This window comes from Oncorhynchus gorbuscha, linkage group LG10 (genome assembly GCF_021184085.1).
Source record: "Oncorhynchus gorbuscha isolate QuinsamMale2020 ecotype Even-year linkage group LG10, OgorEven_v1.0, whole genome shotgun sequence".
NCBI lineage: Eukaryota > Metazoa > Chordata > Actinopteri > Salmoniformes > Salmonidae > Oncorhynchus > Oncorhynchus gorbuscha.
Genome location: NC_060182.1, coordinates 62,716,964 through 62,739,091, shown reverse-complemented (window position 1 = coordinate 62,739,091; position 22,128 = coordinate 62,716,964). Strand labels below are relative to the sequence as shown.

Sequence of the window (22,128 nt, the reverse complement as noted above, 5' to 3'; positions counted from 1 at the left end):
TGCAACACACACTACAGATTTCCAAACTGCCTCTGGAAGCAACGTCAGCACAAGAACTGTTCATCGGGAGCTTAATCAAATGGGTTTCCATGGCTGAGCAGCCACCCACAAGCCTAAGATCACCATAAGCAATGCCAAGCCTTGGCTGGAGTGGTGTAATGCTCGCCACCATTGGATTCTGAAGCAGTGGAAAGCATTCTCTGGAGTGTTGAATCACGCTTCACCATCTGGCAGTCCGACGGACTGGTTTTGGCGGATTTGGCGGATGCCCAGGAGAACGCTACCTGCCCCAATGCAAAGTGCCAACTGTAAAGTTTGGTGGAGGAGGAATAATGGTCTGGGGCTGTTTTTCATGGTTTGGGCTAGGCCCATTAGTTCCAGTGAAGGGAAATCTTTACGCTCCAACATACAATAACATTCTTGACGATTCTGTGCTTCCAACTTTGTGGCAACAGTTTGGGGAAAGCCCTTTCCTGTATCATCATGACAATGCCCCCGTGCACAAAGCAAGGTCCATACAAAAATGGTTTATTGAGATTGGTGTGGAAGAACTTGACTGACCTGCACAGAGCCCTGACCTCAACCCCATCGAACACCTTTGAGATTAATTGGAAAGCTGACTGCGAGCCAGGTCTAATCACCCAACATCAGTGCAACTCCCCGCAGCGATGTGCCAACATCTATTGGACAGCCTTCCCAGAAGAGTGGAGGATGTTATAGCAGCAAAGGGAGGACCAACTCCATATCAATGCCTGTGATTTTGGAATAAGATGTTCAACGAGCAGGTGTGCACATACTCTTGGTCATGTAGTGTATGTTATGTTTACATCCATTTTATGGGATTGTGTTTCACTGCAAGCCACAGACCCACCTACTGGGGAACCAGGCCCACCCAATCAGATTGTTTTATTTTATTGTAAAATTATGCTCTACTTGTCAGTGAGGGGATTCTATTAATCTGGCCCGGGTGCCCACGTAGGTATGTTTTGCACCAGGTGACAGATGATTGCCCGCGGAGAAGTTGGCTCAAAACCAAAGTGACGTCATTAAGCACGAGGAGTAATGAGTAGCATTCTGTGTTTTCACATGCAAAAGTGATTGCTTTGGATAAAAACGCTTTATCTGCCGTAACAATGAAAACTAGTTTGAAACGAAACACCATGCTACCTTGTTGACAACATGACCGAGCGGTGCAGATTACTGTTCCATTTGAGAAGGGCGCTCTTCCGTCACGGCTTTTGCTCATTCACGTCACGGGCCATAGACCGATACTCAGGATAATCGAATCCGCCCAGTGTTCCAAACAGGACATTATTTGTCTTTTTACCTAAACATGCAAACACCATCAGATAGAATTCATAGCAAGCAGTGCAGTGCACTGGAATAACATTCACTCTCTTGGGATGGGTGGCCGAAAATAACTAACTGTAAGCCACACCCCCATTAAACCACAAATATGACTGTATTGATGCATACAGTATGTCACTGTGATTCTATGGCTATATGCACCATGCCACTGCCTACTTCATTTATTAATTTAGCAAACAAGACAGCTCATAATCCAGTGCTTTTCTCAGTCAACACACTTATAGTTTAGCTTTAATTAGCTTTAAAAACGCATCATTTTCACTCAGCCAAAATTTGTAGAATAGCATGAGATTAGCTAAGAAACTGCACATGTTGCTCTCTGCCCCAAGGCAAAATCTGTAGAATTGAAAGAAATTAGCTTTAAAACAGTAACATTTTCTCTCAGCCTCATATAAAAATGTGTAGAATTGCAGGAAGTTAAATGTATATTTTTTGACGCACCCATCAACCAATGAATGGCTACACTACTGCCCCAAGGTGGTGCAATTAAATGTAACATTATACAATGAGGTACTCCCCATCTCAACTGCACTTGGATTAAGTAAACAAAGCACTAACAGAAGAGCCAAAAAACAGACAGCCCCTCATTGTAATAACATGCCACAATGACATGACTTCATGAAGCACTGTGGAGCCACATAGGCTTATAGTATAAATACACACACACACACACACACACACACACACACACACACACACACACACACACACACACACACACACACACACACACACACACACACACACACACACACACACACACACACACACACACACACACACACAGAGAGAAAGTGTCCCCCTATTCTACTCCATCATGGGGCCTGTGTTTGTGTTACCTCATCCCCCTCTTTAAAGTAGGCTGGTGCCACATCCAGACCACACTCCATGATGACTCCGGACATATCTCGGCCCAGAATGAGGGGGAACTCACTGCCCGACTGTTTGATGTTCAGGGGGTCTCTCTTCATGGCCATAGTGGCAGCCCCATACCCACCTGAGAGGGCAGAAACAACACAGAAATGAGGCCGAACCAAGTTAGAAATAACCACATAAACAGTCCAAGTGGAGACATGTGGATTCAGGTACGAACAGAGGCCACAACGATGAGAACACAGATTAACTGGGAAGATCATCACTGAATATGCCGAGAGGTAACCATGAAGAACTCCAGGCACCCTACTTCCTCAAAGAGCACATATAGGCCTAGCTGTGGTTTACCAGTCGTTGAGAGGTGGGAGTGGGTAAGGAGTTTGGTGATTCACAATTCAACACCCAAACCACACGTTTCGTCAGTCTACTTTCCCTTTGCGTCAGAAGAGCTTTACTCGTTACCTGGTGTGATCCATTATGCTCACACAGCTCTCTCTCTCACACAGGCCATATTTGAATGGCAAAAAAAACAGATGCTCAGTCAACTCTGAATGAGAGCAGTTTAGACTGAGGGATGTTGAATTTCCTTTTCACTAGTGGTGTGTGCACAAATGTGAGAATGTCTTGCATCTGTCTTCATATAGGTGCAGGAGCTCCACAATACGTTTGAGCTGATATTCTATAAGAGTAACAGGAGCCCAAGCAGTAGAACATTGGGAGGTGCCGGTACTCAGCTCCGGTGAGCTCCTGCCCAAGTCAAGCACAGGCTATATGTAAAATATCTGATAGTCTATGTTCTGTGAGAACTGAAGGTTATAGGAAAACCACTGACATGAACAATGAAGAGGTATCCTATCACGGGAACCAAACGAGCTAGAAGACCACACATCTTTATCAGTCACCAACCTCTCATGCTGACGTCAATGGGGTTTAGACCTGCGGCATGGACTTGAACGACGACTTCATTCGGATAGTTGATGATTGGGAAGCCGGCGTTTTTAGTGAACCGTAGGACATCATTGCTGCCGTATCTATCGATAACCCAAGCAGGCATTATTGTCATACGGCTGTTTGAGGTGTTGAACAGTCTCCTCTGATCTCCGTGGACCAATGTTTTCACACATGGTGCTCTACTGTTAAGGAGACACGACCACCAACTGCAAGCAAACTGTCTTAAAGGAAGCATGATTATATCCAGATATCAATTGTCAATACACTTGCTCTTCAATCGTGTACTCTGCACATTATTTATCAAGCCATGGACGCGACTACAATTAGCTCAATGACTGATATCTAATCTTTCCATTCATTAGACAATACAATGGGAAAAGTTGCAGATACTATAGTTTTTACAGTCTGGAAAGACAGTGTTCACTTAGCTCTGCACTTAATACTGCTTCCTCGTCTACTGCTGGCAGCGTCTGACAGCTTCTACTCAACCAATGGTAGTGCGGCTTACTCATCCCACACCCAATCACAGAGCACGATGTTGGGATTCCAGACGCGAAACAAACATGGCAGCCTCCAGGCGCTGAAGGTTGCTGAAAATTTCCCAGGTTGATTTGTCTCATGACATAGAAAGTATGCTGAGCTTGTCTATAAGAGAGGTACGTGTAATAAACTCGTTACCAGTAACATGAGCTAGTTTGTATTTGGCGTACTTTATTGGCAATAACGATTCGTCTGCTAGTTGCAATGTAATGTAGCTAGCTAACGTTAGCTACCTAGTTACACATATCAACTGATGCAAAGCCTTAAACTCTGGGAGTTAGTTGGCTAGCTACAGTATCACATCTAAAACATCAATGTATTAGCCCACATCCCCACAGAGACATGGTTAAAGTTGAATGGCACAGATTTCCAACCATTTCAGCAGTGTAGAAATTGGTCATGTTGATTCAGCAACCATGTTCACAAAATGGAAATTATTGTGATTATTATAGAATCATACACATTTCACATTATTTGACAGGTGTCCTTGGCTCTGCGGGAAGGTAGGATCTCCCCCACGGAACTGTGTCGAAAATGCCTGGACCGCATCAAGAAAACTCACTATCTCAATGCTTACATCACTGTGACAGAGGAGCTTGCATTGAAACAGGCACAGGAGGCTGAGAGTAGGCTCCTCAAAGGTGTGTGTTTCCTGTCTCTCTGTCTGTATCTGTTTGTTTCTGTGTGCTGTATGCATGTTTTGTATAGTGCAGATTATGATCAGGTCTTGCCTTATTATCTTTCTTTCCTACAGGTGCACCCAAAGGTCCACTGGATGGGATCCCTTTTGCTGTGAAGGACAACTTCTGCACAGAGAACATCAAGACCACTTGTGCCTCCAAAATGCTGAAAGGTATGTCCCCTAATATCTAAAACAGGGATCCATTGCTCCTCATTTGAGTTGGGTGCATTGATAATCCTAATCCCCTGCTGTCTGTTTTGTAGACTACATTCCTCCATACAGTGCTACAGTGGTTCAGAAGCTCCTTGATCAGGGTGCTGTTCTCATGGGGAAAACTAACCTGGATGAGTTTGCAATGGGGTCAGCCTCTTAAACACATTTCAAGAACTATACACACACTAAGAACTATATTTATTTGCAGAATTACTAGAGTATTATCATCTTCTGGCCTTCATTTACATCCCTCCCTCCATCCTTCTCCAGTGCAGGCAGTACTGACAGTGCTTTTGGACCTGTCCGGAACCCCTGGAGCTACTCCGGCCCTTACAGAGAGCAGACTGGGGCTGAACCGGACTCTGACTGGGTCATCACTGGAGGCAGTTCTGGAGGAAGTGCTGCAGCCGTGGCCTCTCTCACCAGCTTCCTGTGAGTCTGCAGACCCAGGGCTGCGTTCAAGAGCTTTGGACTGTTCCAATCTGAAATGACAATTTAAACACAAATTATTTATTGTTTCCTTGTTCTGGTACTTGCAGCTCTTTAGGATCGGATACAGGTGGCTCCACCCGTAACCCAGGGGCATTGTGTGGTGTTGTGGCCCTGAAGCCCACCTACGGCCTAGTGTCCAGACATGGCCTCATCCCCCTGGTCAACTCCATGGACGTCCCAGGCATCATAACCAGGAGTGTCTATGACGCAGCTACAGTCCTTGATATTCTTCAAGGACATGATGTCAAAGACTCTACTACCATAACCCATAACCCCTCCACACTGACACAACTATTTGATGACTTTGATGTCAGGAACATCTGTGTTGGCATTCCCAAGGTGAGCTTTCCTTATTCACCCAGTAGGATCAGACTTCTCCGCTCATCCCAGTGGTTTAACGTGGAGATTGTTGTTCTGGTTGTGTTGTGTGTCCTTTCCCTCATCGTCAGGAGTACCATGCCCCAGGTCTGTCCCAGGAAACCCTGGCCCAGTGGAACCGTGTGGCGGACATGTTTGAGCGGGCGGGGGCACGGGTGGAGCAGGTGTCCCTCCCCCACACCCAGCACTCCATCGTCTGCTACCATGTCCTATGTCACACAGAGGTGGCATCCAACATGGCACGCTTTGACGGCCTGGAATATGGTACAAACCAGGTTTCAATATTTAATGCCCTGTGCTGAAAATGTTTTTCTAATTGCCACTTATGGATTAAGTTGTATTGAATTGAGTGGTTTGATCTATCTGCCTGTTTGTCTGTCTGGCTATGCCATTGTTTGATGATCTATGGTGTAAATTTGTATAGCTCAGTAAATGCAAGACGAAGGTAATTTAATTTGAAAGCCCAACAAAGTGAAGTTTTCCTTAACGTTACATTTATTGTACAGTGGGGCAAAAAAGTATTTAGTCAGCCACCAATTGTGCAAGTTCTCCCACTTAAAAAGATGAGGCTTGTAATTTTCATCATAGGTACACTTCAACTATGACAGACAAAATGAGGGAAATAAATCCAGAAAATCACATTGTAGGATTTTTAATGAATTTATTTGCAAATTATGGTGGAAAATAAGTATTTGGTCACCTACAAACATGCAAGATTTCTGGCTCTCACAGACCTGTAACTTCTTCTTTAAGAGGCTCCTCTGTCCTCCACTCGTTACCTGTATTAATGGCACCTGTTTGAACTTGTTATCAGTATAAAAGACACCTGTCCACAACCTCAAACAGTCACACTCCAAACTCCACTATGGGCAAGACCAAAGAGCTGTCAAAGGACACCAGAAACAAAATTGTAGACCTGCACCAGGCTGGGAAGACTGAATCTGCAATAGGTAAGCAGCTTGGTTTGAAGAAATCAACTGTGGGAGCAATTATTAGGAAATGGAAGACATACAACACCACTGTAAATATCCCTCGTTCTGGGGCTCCACGCAAGATTTCACCCCGGGGGTGTTAAAATGATCACAAGAACGGTGAGCAAAAATGTGGAAACATCATGCTTTGGGGATGTTTTTCTGCAAAGGGACCAGGACGACTGATCCATGTAAAGGAAAGAATGAATGGGGCAATGTATAGTGAGATTTTGAGTGAAAACCTCCTTCCATCAGCAAGGGCATTGAAGATGAAACGTGGCTGGGTCTTTCAGCATGACAATGATCCCAAACACACCGCCCAGGCAACGAAGAAGTGGCTTTGTAAGAAGCATTTCAAGGTCCTGGAGTGGCCTAGCCAGTCTCCAGATCTCAACCCCATAGAAAATCTTTGGAGGGAGTTGAAAGTCCATGTTTCCCAGCAACAGCCCCAAAACATCACTGCTCTAGAGGAGATCTGGATGGAGGAATGGGCCAAAATACCAGCAACAGTGTGTGAAAACCTTGTGAAGACTTACAGAAAACGTTTTACCTCTGTCATTGCCAACAAAGGGTATATAACAAAGTATTGAGATAAACTTTTGTTATTGACCAAATACTTATTTTCCACCATCATTTGCAAATAAATTCATTAAAAATCCTACAATGTGATTTTCTGGATTTTGTTTCTCAGTTTGTCTGTCATAGTTGAGGTGTACCTATGATGAAAATTACAGGCCTCTCTCATATTCTTAAGTGGGAGAACTTGCACAATTGGTGGCTGACTAAATACTTTTTTGCCCCAATGTAAATGCCCTATAGCCAGCAAAGCCCATGATGGCCACCTCGGTTTATTTTCATTATTGCTGTGTGTGTAGGGAAGCAGGTAGCCTAGCTGTTACAGCATTTGGGCAGTAACCAATAGCTTGCTTGATCGAATACCTGAGATGACAAGGTGAAACATCGGTTGATGTGCCCTTTAGCAAGGCACTTGACCCTAATTTGCACAGAAAGGACGTACCACTATGGCTGACCCTGTAAAACAACACATTTCATTGTACCTATCCGGCATATGTGACAATAAAACCTATACAAAAAACAACAACATAATATTTATTTACAAGGGATTTGTCATTGTAAAGCAAGATTGATATATTATTTGTGAATTGTTCTCCACAGGCCACCGTAGTGGGATCGACAGTTCAACAGAGGCAATGTATAGCACCACTCGCCACGAGGGATTCAATGATGTTGTACGAGGAAGAATCCTCTCCGGGAACTACTTCCTGCTCAGACAGTAAGATACATCACACATTTTCAGTAACAAAAAAAACACATGTTAATTTCAATAGCTTATTTATAGCTATTTTTTTTTAAATACTTCACATTTCTACTACTGTAAGATCGGGGATCATGTTGGGGCTGGAAGCAGAAATTTTGAGTTTTTGGACAAGATCTCTCACAGGTTGCCTCCCTCAGGAACTACGAGCACTACTTTGTGAAGGCCCAGCAGGTGCGGCGGCTAATAGCGGAGGACTTCAAGCGAGTGTTCAGCTCTGGTGTTGATGTGCTGCTCACGCCCACCACACTGAGTGATGCCATGCGATACACGGACTTCATGCAGGAAGACAACCGCACACGCAGTGCCCAGGAGGACATTTTTACACAGCCTGTCAATATGGCAGGTACTGAGGAAACACACACTCCCCCGACACTTCAAGGGAAATAATGTTAATCTTTTAACTCTCCCTTTTCAAAGGAATTGGGTTGGAATTCATAGATCGGTCAACCCATTGATTTAGATATCAGATTAGCTCCAGTTAAAGTTTCACCCGTCTTTTATACCCGCAGCCACTGATCGTCAGACAACCTTACCCTCCAAACCTTTCTCCCTTTTCACATTTACCCCTTCAACTCTCCATTTCTTCCCCAGGGCTCCCTGCTGTTTCCGTGCCAACAGCATTATCAAACAGAGGCCTTCCCATTGGCCTGCAGCTGATAGGCCCCGCCCTCCAGGACAGGAAGCTGCTGACGGTAGCCCAGTGGATAGAGCAGAAGGTGGGCTTTCCCCCCATCCGTTACCATGGAGATGCCGGAGAGGGGGAGAAGGGTGAGGAGGTCCATGAGAGAGAGCAGACCTCTGTTGTATGAGGAGAAACATGGACACTAAACTAATGATACAGAGCTACTCAGATGTATGATGGTCAAGGAAAGGACATACACAGAAAAAGGCCTTTTCTGGTTACTTTTCCAGGGTACTACCACCGAATGAACCCACTTAAAGTGATGCTCCAGAACTTTTGTATAATTTCAGCCAGTAGTTTTTCAAAAGCGCTTACGAGCCTGAAGGAAAATCTATCCATTGCATCACGTACAGTACAGTTCAATTTGTAATCTTGGTAAAGGAACACCTTGAAATGTTGCTCCCTTGTGTTTGAAGATAAACTGTTTCAGTAGTATTTGATTTGTACAGAGAACCCTTTCACACGTTTCATTAGGAGCATATTAACACGTCTGTCTGATCATAATGGCCATTATAAATGAGACTTTATCTTGTGAAATGTGTACTTAAAAGCAACTACTGTGTGTCTGCAGAGTTTTCAGGCTTTTGTCAATATTTGTACGTGGAACAAAAGAACACAAACCACTTTCCATACACAGTGCAGATAGTAAAACTTTACAAGGCAATTTAATCTTATATACTGTTTACCTTATCAGAATATGTTTTGATAACTTTGAGAATGGTTGTTAATGTGTGCAGTTCCAAGAAACACTCATGAGAGGGTTGTGAGGAGACTAGTTTGCCTTTGGTTAGATTACCATACGCTGGGGCACGGTGAGTCACATGGCACAACAAACACGGAGTAGAAAGTCTGGTATAGCTAATTTCATCCCCTAAAGGTTATGTTTAGGATTGGGTGTAGGATCATCTAGGCCCGTATTCACAAAGTCTCAGTGTAGGAGTGATGATATAGGATGGGTTTTGCCTATTAGATCTTTAGGGGGGAATTCAGACCTGAACTCTGTTCCTTTTTATGCACTTTTCTTTAAGTGTATCTGGCCTTGAATGTACGCTTGGGGAAAAGCCAGTGGCAGCAAGGTTTGCGTTTGAAGATGTGTCTACAGATACTCTGAATTCTGAACTTGACTTAATTCCCTCATAATTCCACCACCTTTACGTTCTAGTGGAAAAACATTTAAATAACACAATTCTCCATGCACTGTAATTAACTAATTGATGAGTAGGAACAGTTGAAGTCGGAAGTTTACATGCACCTTAGCCAAATACATTTAAACTCAGTTTTTCACAATTCCTGAAATTTAAACCTAGTACAAATTCCCTGTCTTAGGTCAGTTAGGGTCACCACTTTATTTTAAGAATGTGAAATGTCAGAATAATAGTAGAGAATTATTTATTTCAGCTTTTATTTCTTTCATCACATTCCCAGTGCATCAGAAGTTTACATACACTTAATTAGTATTTGGTATAGAGGTCGACCGATTAATCGGAATGGCCGATTAATTAGGGCCGATTTCAAGTTTTCATAACAATCAGCATTTTGGACACCGATCATGGCCGACCACGAGGAGACTGCGTGGCAGGCTGACTACCTGTTATGCGAGCGTACCAAGGAACCACGGTAAGGTGCTAGCTAGCATTAAACATATCTTATAAAAACAATCTTAACATAATCACTAGTTAAAACTACACATGGTTGATGATATTACTAATTTATCTAGCTTGTCCTGCGATGCATATAATCGATGTGGTGCCTGTTAATTTATCATTGAATCATAGCCTACTTCGCCAAACGGGTGATTTAACAAGCGCGTTCGCGAAAAAAGCACTGTCGTTGCACCAATGTGTACCTAACCATAAACATCAACGCCTTTCTTAAAATCAACACACAAGTATATATTTTTAAACCTGCATATTTAGTTAAAATTGCCTGCTAACATGAATTTGTTTTAACTAGGGAAATTGTCACTTCTCTTGCGTTCTGTGCAACAGAGTCAGTGTATATGCAGCAGTTTGAGCCGCCTGGCTCGTTGCGAACTGTGAAGACTATTTCTTCCTAACAGCCAACTTTGCCAAACGAGGGATGATTTAACAAAAGCGCATTTGCGAAAAAAATCAATCGTTGCAAGAATGTACCTAACCATAAACATCAATGCCTTTCTTAAAATCAATACACAGAAGTATATATTTTTAAACCTGCATACTAGTTCAAATAAATTCATGTTAGCAGGCAATATTAAACTAGGGAAATTGTCACTTCTCTTGCGTTAATTGCAGGCAGAGTCAGGGTATATGCAACCGTTTGGGCCGCCTGGCTCGTTGCAAACTAATTTGCCAGGATTTTACATAATTATGACATAACATTGAAGGTTGTGCAATGTAACAGGAATATTTAGACTTAGGGATGCCACCCGTTAGATAAAATACGGAACGGTTCTGTATTTCACTGAAAGAATAAACGTTTCGTTTTCGAAATGATAGTTCCCGGATTTGACCATATTAATGACCTAAAGCTCATATTTCTGTGTGTTATGTTATAATTAATCTATGATTTGATATTTGATAGAGCAGTCTGACTGAGCGGTGGTAGGCAGCAGCAGGCTCGTAAGCATTCATTCAAACAGCAATTTAGTGCGTTTGCCAGCAGCTCTATGCAATGCTTCAGGCATTGAGCTGTTTATGACTTCAAGCCTATCAACTCCTGAGATGAGGCTGGTGTAACCGATGTGAAATGACTAGCTAGTTAGCGGGTGCGCGCTTATAGCGTTTCAAACGTCACTCGCTCTGAGACTTGGAGTAGTTGTTCCCCTTGCTCTGCATGGGTAATGATGCTTCGAGGGTGGCTGTTGTCGATGTGTACCTTGTTCGAGCCCAGGTAGGGGCGAGGAGAGGAACGGAAGCTCTACTGTTACACTGGCAATACTAACGTGCCTATAAGAACATCCAATAGTCAAAGGTATATGAAATACAAATGGTATAGAGAGAAATAGTCCTATAATTCCTGTAATAACCTCAACCTAAAACTTCTTACCTAGGAATATTGAAGACTCATGTTAAAAGGAACAGCCAGCTTTCATATGTTCTCATGTTCTGAGCAAGGAACTTAAACGTTAGCTTTTTTACATGGCACATATTGCACTTTTACTTTCTTCTTCAACACTTTGTTTTAGCATTATTTAAACCAAATTGAACATGTTTCATTATTTATTTGAGGCTAAATTGATTTGATTGGTGTATTATATTAAGTTAAAATAAGTGTTTCTTCAGTATTGTTGTAATTTTCATTATTACAAATAAATACATTTAAAAATAAAATAAATAAAAAATGTAAATTGGCAATTAATCGGTATCAACTTTTTTTGGTCTCCAATAATCGGTATTGGCGTTGAACAATCATAGTCGGTCAACCTCTAATTTGGTAAAATTGGTAAAATTGTTTAACTTGGGTCCAACGTTTTGGGCAGTCTTCCACAAGCTTCTCACAATAAGTTGGGAAATTCTGGGCCATTCCTCCTGACAGAGCTGGTGTAAGTTGGGTTTGTAGGCCTCCTTGCTTGCACACACTTTTTCAGTTCTGCCCACACATTTTCTATAGGATTGAGGTCAGGGCTTTGTGATGGCCACTCCAATACTTCATCTCCAGGAGACAGAACGCGTCTCCTTCCTGAGCGGTATGACGGCTGCGTGGTCCCATGGTGTTTAAACTTGCGTACTATTGTTTGAACAGATGAACGTGGTATCACTAGCCACTTTAAACTATGCCACTTATGTTTACATACCCTACATTACTCATCTCATATGTATATACTGTACTCGATACCATCTACTGCATCTTGCCTATGCCGTTCTGTACCGCCACTCATTCATATATCTTTATGTACATATTCTTTATCCCTTTACACTTGTGTGTATAAGGTAGTAGTTGTGGAACTGTTAGGTTAGGTTAGATTACTCGTTGGTCATTACTGCATTGTCAGAACTAGAAGCACAAACATTTCGCTACACTCGCATTAACATCTGCTAACCATGTGTATGTGACAAATAAAATTGGATTTGATTTACCTTTCTTACCTCTGTCACATCCGTGTGGTTGACCCTGAGGATCTCTAGCAATAGTGGATCATATTAGGCTAACGTATTACAAGTTATGCAATATTTTCGAACATGTGGCCTATTTGAATCATTATGGAAAGCAGACCATAAGTAGCAGTTTACACCTGGAGCCTGGGAATGGTTCATGACAAGTGTCATCAAGGTTCTGTAATTTGTGAAGATTAGCGTAGATTTGAAGGGCTATAATTCAACCCCTATTGTACACTTTTCTCACTTTACAATATTTCATAAATTGAAGAATTGAATATGACAACTTTCAGGATGACTCGAACCAATGGATTTTTATTCACCTATATATGTTGTGTGTAAACGTGCCACACCTGTAAATCCCGTTACGACCTGCATACTGTAAATCTGAATACCAACTATTCAGAAGTCCTTAAATCAAAACCTGCAAAAATGAAATAGATTTCCGAAGTCTGAATCGGCCTCTATCAGACTTAAGAAATGTACCCTTTGTTACCCACACCCTTCCTACGCACTTCTCAGTAGTTGGTATTTAGACTTACCTTATGCAGGTGTGTAATGGGCTTTGCAGGCGTGGCTTGCTTGCACACTGAATTCATGCACTTCAACGACTGAAAACCCTCCCACTTGCTGGCCAACAGTTTTTCTTGGAGTTTTCATTCAATAGCGTTTTCAGAATATTTCTCGAAAGCCATCCCTTTAATATATGTTTTCTCTGGACAGACTCACTAGAATATATGGAGAGAGCAGTTCTGAATATATGGAGAGAGCAGTTCTGAATATATGGGGAGAGCAGTTCTGAATATATGGAGAGAGCAGTTCTGAATATATGGGGAGAGCAGTTCTGAATATATGGGGAGAGCAGTTCTGAATATATGGGGAGAGCAGTTCTGAATATATGGGGGAGAGCAGTTCTGAATATATGGGGGAGAGCAGTTCTGAATGTATGGGGAGAGCAGTTCTGAATATATGGGGGAGGGCAGTTCTGAATATATGGGGGAGAGCAGTTCTGAATATATGGGGGAGAGCAGTTCTGAATATATGGGGGAGAGCAGTTCTGAATATATGGGGGAGAGCAGTTCTGAATGTATGGGGGAGAGCAGTTCTGAATATATGGGGAGAGCAGTTCTGAATGTATGGGGAGAGCAGTTCTGAATGTATGGGGAGAGAAGTCCTGAATATATGGAGAGAGAAGTTCTGAATATATGGGGAGAGAAGTCCTGAATATATGGAGAGAGAAGTTCTGAATATATGGGGAGAGAAGTCCTGAATATATGGAGAGAGAAGTTCTGAATATATGGGGAGAGAAGTGCTGAATATATGGAGAGAGCAGTTCTGAATATATGGAGAGAGCAGTTCTGAATATATGGGGAGAGCAGTTCTGAATGTATGGGGAGGGTAGTTCTGAATATATAGGGAGAGCAGTTCTGAATGTATGGGGAGAGAAGTCCTGAATATATGGAGAGAGAAGTTCTGAATATATGGGGAGAGAAGTCCTGAATATATGGAGAGAGAAGTCCTGAATATATGGGGAGAGAAGTGCTGAATATATGGAGAGAGCAGTTCTGAATATATGGAGAGAGCAGTTCTGAATATATGGGGAGAGAAGTTCTGAATATATGGGCTCAACGAAAGAAAGCCACGCAGGTCTAAATACACGCATATCCCTCTCACTTTCAGCACCAATTGGTAGATTTAGAAATACTCTGATCCTGTATATTATTTTAGGGTTAGGAAAGGATTTATGAATAATTAAAAAACAGGTTTCGAGAGCCTTTACGCACAAAATCTATTGGTGAATAAAAAATACAGTGGTTGGTTTTAGTCATCCTGAAAGTTGACGTATTCCATTCTTCAATCCATGAAATATTGGAAGGTGAGAAAAGTGTACAATAGAGGTTGAACAATAGTCCTATAAATCTATCCTAATAATCCTCACTAATCATGGAATTGTGATGACAACAGTCCAGTCGTTGTGAAACCTTTGCCAGGCTACAGGTTTAAACTGCTATGTATGGTGTGGGTGCAAAAAAATGTTTTGTTACAGTCTAAAATGCTATGAATATGCTTTAGTTGTACAGTGCCATCAAACCGGTAATTGTCCATTACTGTCTTGTGTACCTCTTCTCATAGCGCACAAAGGAGTGATGTGCTGCTGACTCCTTGTCACTCTGGGCACCAGAGGCCTAGCTCAAGGTTGAAATCTTCTTGCAGCTGCATAGGCTTTCAAGAACTCACCAATCCCCTCTCTTAGACATGTGGGCTGTGAGGACTGGTGTACAATGCTTTTTAAGGAAGTGGAGCCAAATACCCCTTCTCTCTCATGTAAAATTGCCTCCTTGTAATGACTGTGTGTGACTCTGAAATGTTTTGTTTGCTCTCAGATTCATCTTGAATGTAATCTTCCTTGGAATTCTTGAATAAACTATTATTAACTGGATAATGAGCTCTCCCTGATCCTTGGATTGAGTTTTCCTCAACAATGGTCCATGCGGCTACATGTCCCAAATTATTGCACAATTTGTAATACGTTGGCATAATATGATCCACCATTGCTAGCGATCCTCAGGAACAACCACACGAACGTGACAGAGGTAAGGTAAACTTGCGACGTAACGGAATGATGCAAAATATAAGGAAACGAAGTCAGTGGCAGTTCTAAATGTATGTGGGTTTAACTGACCTAGATACCGATAGTGGCCCATGTTTAACACAATACAAATAGTTTACAGTTTAATAGTTTAGTTTAATACTGGGAAAAGTCCTGGGAAATGATTAAAACATTATATAAATCCTAATACTGTCATTTGCGTATGGCTAGAGAAGCCTATACTGTAGCTTGGGCCTCCAAATTTTATCCCAAATTCTAAGGCCTGCATTTAATAAACTTCACTGTGGAAAAGGTGATACACTACATTATCAAAAGTATGTGGACGAAGTATGTATACTCGTTGAACATCTCATTCCAAAATCATGGGCATTAATATGGAGTTGGACCCCCCTTTGCTGCTAAATTAGCCTCCCCAATTCTGGGAATGCTGTCCACTAAATGTTGAAACACTGCTGCAGGGACTTGCTTCCATTCAGCCACAAGAACATTAGTGAGGTTGGGCACTAATGTAGGGTGGTTATGCCTGGCTCGCATTTGGTATTCCAATTCATCCCAAAGGTGTTTGACGGGGTTTAACGCCAGGACTCTGTGCAGGCCAGTGGCTTCTCCCGAGTCTGTACGGAAGTTGCAGCGATGGGACAAGACTAACTACCAATTGTATACCACAAAATTGGGGAGAAAAAGAGGTTTAAAAAAATGAAGGAATGGTGTTATTTATTTATATTGGAAAAAATAAAGTAGATATTGTTCCACAGCTTGCTCGACCTTATTCATTGTTTCATTGCTCGTAAAGGTTGTGAAATTATGAGGGAATTAAGTCAAGTTCACCTCCACCACACACCTTATTTCTTCAAACCAAAAGAAAACGGGTGAACAGCATGCTATTCTCATGCACAAATTCCCGGTCAGAATACACATGAAGAGAAAAGTGCATGAAAAGGGAATTACATAATTGAGGTCGGAATTTCCCCCCATTTCTTCGAAGTTACAGAGCTGTAGAGTCAAATCACTAGTGACATGAATGCAGTCTCATTTCACTGTGTAGATGTTTTTGCACTGAAGGACACCCACACACACACTGACACATAAAGGAAAGGGAAAGGGGGATACCTAGTCAGTTGTACAACTGAATGCATTCAACTGAAATGTGTCTTCAGCATTTAACCCAACCCCTCTGAATCAGAGAGGTGCAGAGGGCTGCCATAATCGACATCCACATAATAACACACACAGAGGATTTATTATTCTTATTTAACCTTTATTTAACTAGACAAGTCAGTTAAGAACAAATTCTTATTTACAATGACGGCCTACCCCGGCCAAACCCTAACCCTGACGACACTGGGCCAATTGTGCACCGCACTACGGGACTCCATATCACGGCTGGTTGTGATACAGCCTGGAATCGAACCAGGGTCTGTAGTGATGCCTCTAGAGATGAGATGCATTGCCTTAGACCGCTGTGCCACTAGGGAGGATAACTACTCGTTACACAAATGTCACTCGCACTCTGCCGCAGTGACAGGCTGACAAAATATCAACAAAGCTAGGACTCTTCTTCTGCACATACCATCTCTCTCTCTCTCACACACACACACACACACACACACACACACACACACACACACACACACACACACACACACACACACACACACACACACACACACACACACACACACACACACACACACACACACACACACACACACACACACACACACACACACACACACACACACACACACAATAATACCACTACAACCCTCCCACACCAAACCTCAGGACAGGCACAAACACATGAATACACATACATCCACTTAATTATTATTATATTTTTTTATTTAACCTTTATTTAACTAGGCAAGTCAGTTAAGAACACATTCTTATTTACAATGACGGCTACACCTACTCCCCCATCACATCCCCTGATCTTTGTACTCCAGGACAACCCAAAGACATATAATTTAATTATATCCAAGTTCTGTTTGTATTGGTAAATTTATTCCATAACAGTAGACACAATGTTTGTTTCCACAGTGATTGTTCAATATCATGTACTTTACATGTGCAAATGACCTGCCAACACTCCTGTCCATGTGATTTGCATGCTATGACAGACAATATAAACTCCCTCCCATCCCTCCCTTTTTCAGGACCCTGTCTTTTAAAGATAATTCGTAAAAATCCAAATAACTTCACAGATCTTCATTGTAAAGGGTATAAACACTGTTTCCCATGCTTGTTCAATGAACCATAAACAATTAATGAACATGCACCTGTGGAACGGTCGTTAAGACACTAACAGCTTACAGACTGTAGGCAAGTAAGGTCACAGTTATGAAAACTTAGGACACTAAAGAGGCCTTTCTACTGACTCTGAAAAACACCAAGAAAAAGATGCCCAGGCTCCCTGCTCATCTGCGTGAACGTGCCTTAGCCCTGCTGCAAGGAGGCATGAGGACTGCAGATGTGGCCAGGGCAATAAATTGCAATATCCGTACTGTGAGATGTCTAAGACAGTGCTACAGGGAGACAGGACGGACAGCTGATCATCTTCGCAGTGGCTGACCACGTGTAACAACACCTGCACAGGATCGGTACATCCGAACATCACACCTGTGAGACAGGTACAGGATGGCAACAACAACTGCCTGAGTTACACCAGGAACGCACAATCATTCCATCAATGTTCAGACTGTCTGCAATAGGCTGAGAGAGGCTGGACTGAGGGGCTTGTAGGCCTGTTGTAAGGCAGGTCTCACCAGACATCACTGGCAGCAACGTCGCTTATGGGCACAAACCCACCGTCGCTGGACCAGACAGGATTGGCAAAAAGTGCTCTTCGCTGACGAGTCACGGTTTTGTCTCACCAGGGGTGATGGTGGGATTCCCGTTTATCATTGAAGGAATGAGTGTTACACCGAGGCCTGTACTCTGGAACGGGATCGATTTGGAGGAGCAGGGACCATCATGGTCTGGGGCGGTGTGTGACAGCATTATCGGACTGAGCTTGTCATCATTGCAAGCAATCTCAACGCTGCGCGTTACAGGGAAGACATCCTCCTCCCTCATGTGGTACCCTTCCTGCAGGCTCATCCTGACATGACCCTCCAGCATGATAATGCCTCCAGCCATACTGCTCATTCTTTTGCGTGATTTCCTGCAAGACAGGAATGCCAGTGTTCTGCCATGGCCAGCGAAGAGCCCGGATCTCAATCCCATTGAGCACATCTGGGACCTGTTGGATCGGAAGGTGAAGGCTAGGGCCATTCACCCAGAAATGTCCGGGAACTTGCAGGTGCCTTGGTGGAAGAGTGAGGTAACATCTCAGCAAGAACTGGGAAATCTGGTGCAGTCCATGAGGAGGAGATGCACTGCAGTACTTAATGCAGCTGGTGGCCACACCAGATACTGACTGTTACTTTTGATTTAGACTCCCCCTTTGTTCAATGACACATTATTCCATTTATGTTAGTCACATGTCTATGGAACTTGTTCAGTTTATGTCTCAGTTGTTGAATCTTGTTATATTCATACAAATATTTACACATGTTAAGTTTGCTGACAATAAACGCAGTTGACAGGGAGAGGACCTTCCTTATTCTGCTGAGTTTATGACACAATGTACTTGAATAGATGGAAAACAGCTTTCACTTTATATCCTGCAATGAAACCAAGTCTTGAAGTCATTTCCAAAAGGTGAGAGGAAATGGCACAATTTTGTGGGAAAGAGAAGAATGGACTTAACTCACAGTAAGCTGATACAATAAGGCGGAATTGTGCAAGGCAGACATTACTGGTCTGGTGGGAGAGGGACAAGCAAGCAAGGGGCCCTCTTCAACAACTGCTGCGAATGAGCAGTCTCCACTCTGCACTTGTCCAAAGATTAGAATGGGTGACCATTGGCTCAACATTGCACAATAAATGAATGTGGTTGTCCTACTCTTAATACAAACATACACTTGAGTTGCATACGTGAGCATATCTGACGCAGTCACCATACAATGGTCCCACTAACATGTGGGAACTCCTTCAAGACTGTTGGAAAAGCATTCCAGGTTAAGCTGGTTGAGAGAATGCCAAGAGTGTGCAAAGCTATCATCAAGGCATAGGTTGGCTACTTTGCAGAATATCAAATATATTTCGATTTGTTTAACACTGTTTTGGTTACTACATGATTCCATATGTGTTATTTTATCAAATCAAATCAAATTTATTTATATAGCCCTTCGTACATCAGCTGATATCTCAAAGTGCTGTACAGAAACCCAGCCTAAAACCCCAAACAGCAAACAATGCAGGTGTAAAAGCACATTTATAGTTTTGATGTCTTCACTATTATTTTACAATGTAGAAAATAGGAAAAATATAGAAAAACCCTTGAATGAGTAGGTGTGTCCAAACTATTGACTGGTACTATACATACAAACAAACACGGACACACACACCAACATAGTGTGTGTTATTAGAGTGGTGGTGATGCAACACAGCCTTGCCAAGAAATGGCAAGGGCGCAGGCTGGGTTATCTTACAGCAATTGGCCAATAGCTGGACAGACATTTGATCTCTCCATTGTCCTGAGGGATTCGCTGCCTTGTCTTTTTCCACATTTTGTTGTGTTACAGCCTGAATTTAAAATGTTTGTTTTTTTACACATTCATTAAAAATGAAAGCTGAAATGTCTTGTGTCAATAAGTATTCAACCCATTTGTTATGGCAAGCCTAAATATCTTCAGGAGTAAAAATGTTTCACATAATAAGTCATATAAATGTTGCATGGAGTAACTGCAATAATAGTGTTTAACTTGATTTTGGAATGACTAACTCATCTCTGTACCCCACACATACAATTATCTGTAAGGTTCCTCAGTCAAGCAGTGAATTTCAAACACAGATTCAAGCACAAAGACCAGGGGGATTTTCCAATGCCTAGCAAAGGGCACCTATTGGTAGATGGGTACATTAGTCATGCTAGTCATCGGCAAGGACTGGGGATTTTTTTTTTTTTTTTTTTTTTTGAGCTAAGCACAGGAAAAATCCTAGAGAAAAACCTGCCTCAGTCTGCTTTCCAACAGACACTGGGAGACAAATTCACCTTTCAGCAGGACAATAACCTAAAAACACAAGGCCAAATCTACACTGGAGTTGCTCACCAACATTACATTAAATATTGAATGAGTGGCCTTAGTTACAGTTTTGACTTAAATCGACTTGAAAATCTAATGTCAAGACTTGGAAATGGCTTTCTAGCAATGATCAACAAACAACGTAACAGAATCCTTTCTGAAGGCAGTGTATCTGCTGTGCTATGGTATGGTAAGAGGTAGTTTAGTTTCCCATTTCGAGATGGTTTCTGATTGCCTGTGTCTGAGATTGTACACACGACGTGGGGAGGAGCTTCGTTTATAGGCGCTGTCCTCTTTCAAGACAAATTTGGAACACACACAACTTTACCTGTGCCTGATAGTCATTCTACACGTAACATGGCCATATCATTATCCAATAACATTCTCCTATCTCCTTCCTAGCCTCGCAAGCCGCCTGATCTCGTGAGTTTACATGAATGTCCGCTGCACGGATATCGTATGACAGCGCAGCGGTAATCAGTCTGGTAATTTGGAGACTATCGCCTTCCCGTATCAGGGTGACATGCAGTAGGCCCACTGCGTCAGATAGATGGATTGCAGAAAGGGCTGGTATGTCTGACGTTATTAGATCACCTTGGTGACTCATAGAAGGTTGCCGTTGACAAACAGGCTCAGGTACAGACGATTGGATGATTTCCCTGTCATTACCAGCAGGGAACCCAATCAAAAGTGGAAGACTTGATTTGACCACTTGCGCGCTTTGGATCCTGAGTGTTAAATAGAAAGTGGTGCAGAACCACCACTGGGTTAAGAACGAGTACTTTGCATACAGTACATCATATGAAACATACTCAAGAGGAATAATAGGAAATCTCACATGGGACACTTTTGTTATGTCATGCACGACAAACATCATGTGTTCTCAGCTGACATCTCTCCATGCATCATCTCTCCACAGTGATGCATGGAGAGATGTCACCATAATTACATAACCTATGCATGCAAACATGCTATTTTAAAACCATAAAAATACCTTATGTCAATGTGTTATTCAAACTCAATGCACTGTATGCCAACATACTTATGTTCATTTCTGAAAGCAGTAGATCAACGAAAGTAGAGACATCATAAACTTGCTAATCACTATCATAAAAGGAAAAGTATACACACAACAACAGATGGCATTCATAAAGCACACATCTATGCATACACCCTAAATCACTTGACTGCACCCAAGCTCTCCTATTCCTGATTCACCACTGATGTGGATTCCACACCTGCTTAAAACAAATACAAAGTACACCTTTGGATACTCCTTGAATAATGTCCCTGTTCCTTTTGCTCTGATGCTGCCATGAGGAGCTCTCAGCAAGCTTTGAAACCAGATACCTCTCTCTCGGCCAGGGACTGTGAGAAGGCCAACTGTATGGTCCCACGTACAATATATCAACAAGGTGGCTCAGGTATGCTGACTCTAGTCAATGCCCACTTCAGCTCAGCTATAACAAGCCTCTATTGTTCTGGTGTTCCCCTTGAATACTCCCCTCCGATCTCTCTCTCAAACTCTCTGATCTCTCTCTCTCTCTCTCCCTTTCTCCTCTGCTGTCCCTCCCCCATCCCTCTCTCTCCAGCAACAAGTGGTCTCTAGGAGGATTGATCTCAGTTTCGGCTGTCTCTCTGTTTAATGAGTAAACACACAATGAACACTGGGAGACGATAAGGCACAGATTGTATTCAGACTAATACATGCCTACTGTGTATCGTTTAGTTATTCTATCATGTAAAATTCATTGAGATGTTAATTATTAAGAAGGTAATATCCACACCCCTATTCTCTGCACATTTGAGAAACAAATGACCTC

The 22,128-nt window shown here is 42.4% G+C and overlaps 2 protein-coding genes across 2 annotated transcripts in view; one reads left to right on the top strand and one right to left on the bottom strand.

Annotated features, from left to right (window-relative positions):
• The window catches only part of rtn4ip1 (reticulon 4 interacting protein 1), a 30,821-nt gene extending 27,144 nt beyond the window's left edge, over positions 1-3,677 (bottom strand). The window contains exons 1-2 of the mRNA XM_046366599.1: positions 3,148-3,677; positions 2,208-2,365 (exon numbers count right to left, since the gene is read on the bottom strand). Of these exons, the coding sequence (XP_046222555.1) occupies positions 2,208-2,365; positions 3,148-3,427 (438 nt within the window). The 5' untranslated portion in view covers positions 3,428-3,677. The remainder of the gene's footprint in view (positions 1-2,207; positions 2,366-3,147) is intronic.
• Positions 3,678-3,700: 23 nt separating this feature from the next.
• Positions 3,701-9,064, top strand: qrsl1 (glutaminyl-tRNA amidotransferase subunit QRSL1). The gene is made up of 10 exons (XM_046366598.1): positions 3,701-3,848; positions 4,214-4,373; positions 4,487-4,585; positions 4,678-4,774; positions 4,898-5,059; positions 5,167-5,458; positions 5,569-5,761; positions 7,645-7,762; positions 7,945-8,150; positions 8,399-9,064. Exons 1-10 carry the CDS (start codon positions 3,825-3,827, stop codon positions 8,614-8,616), a joined length of 1,569 nt encoding a protein of 522 aa, XP_046222554.1. The 5' UTR covers positions 3,701-3,824; the 3' UTR covers positions 8,617-9,064.
• Positions 9,065-22,128: the final 13,064 nt, after the last annotated feature.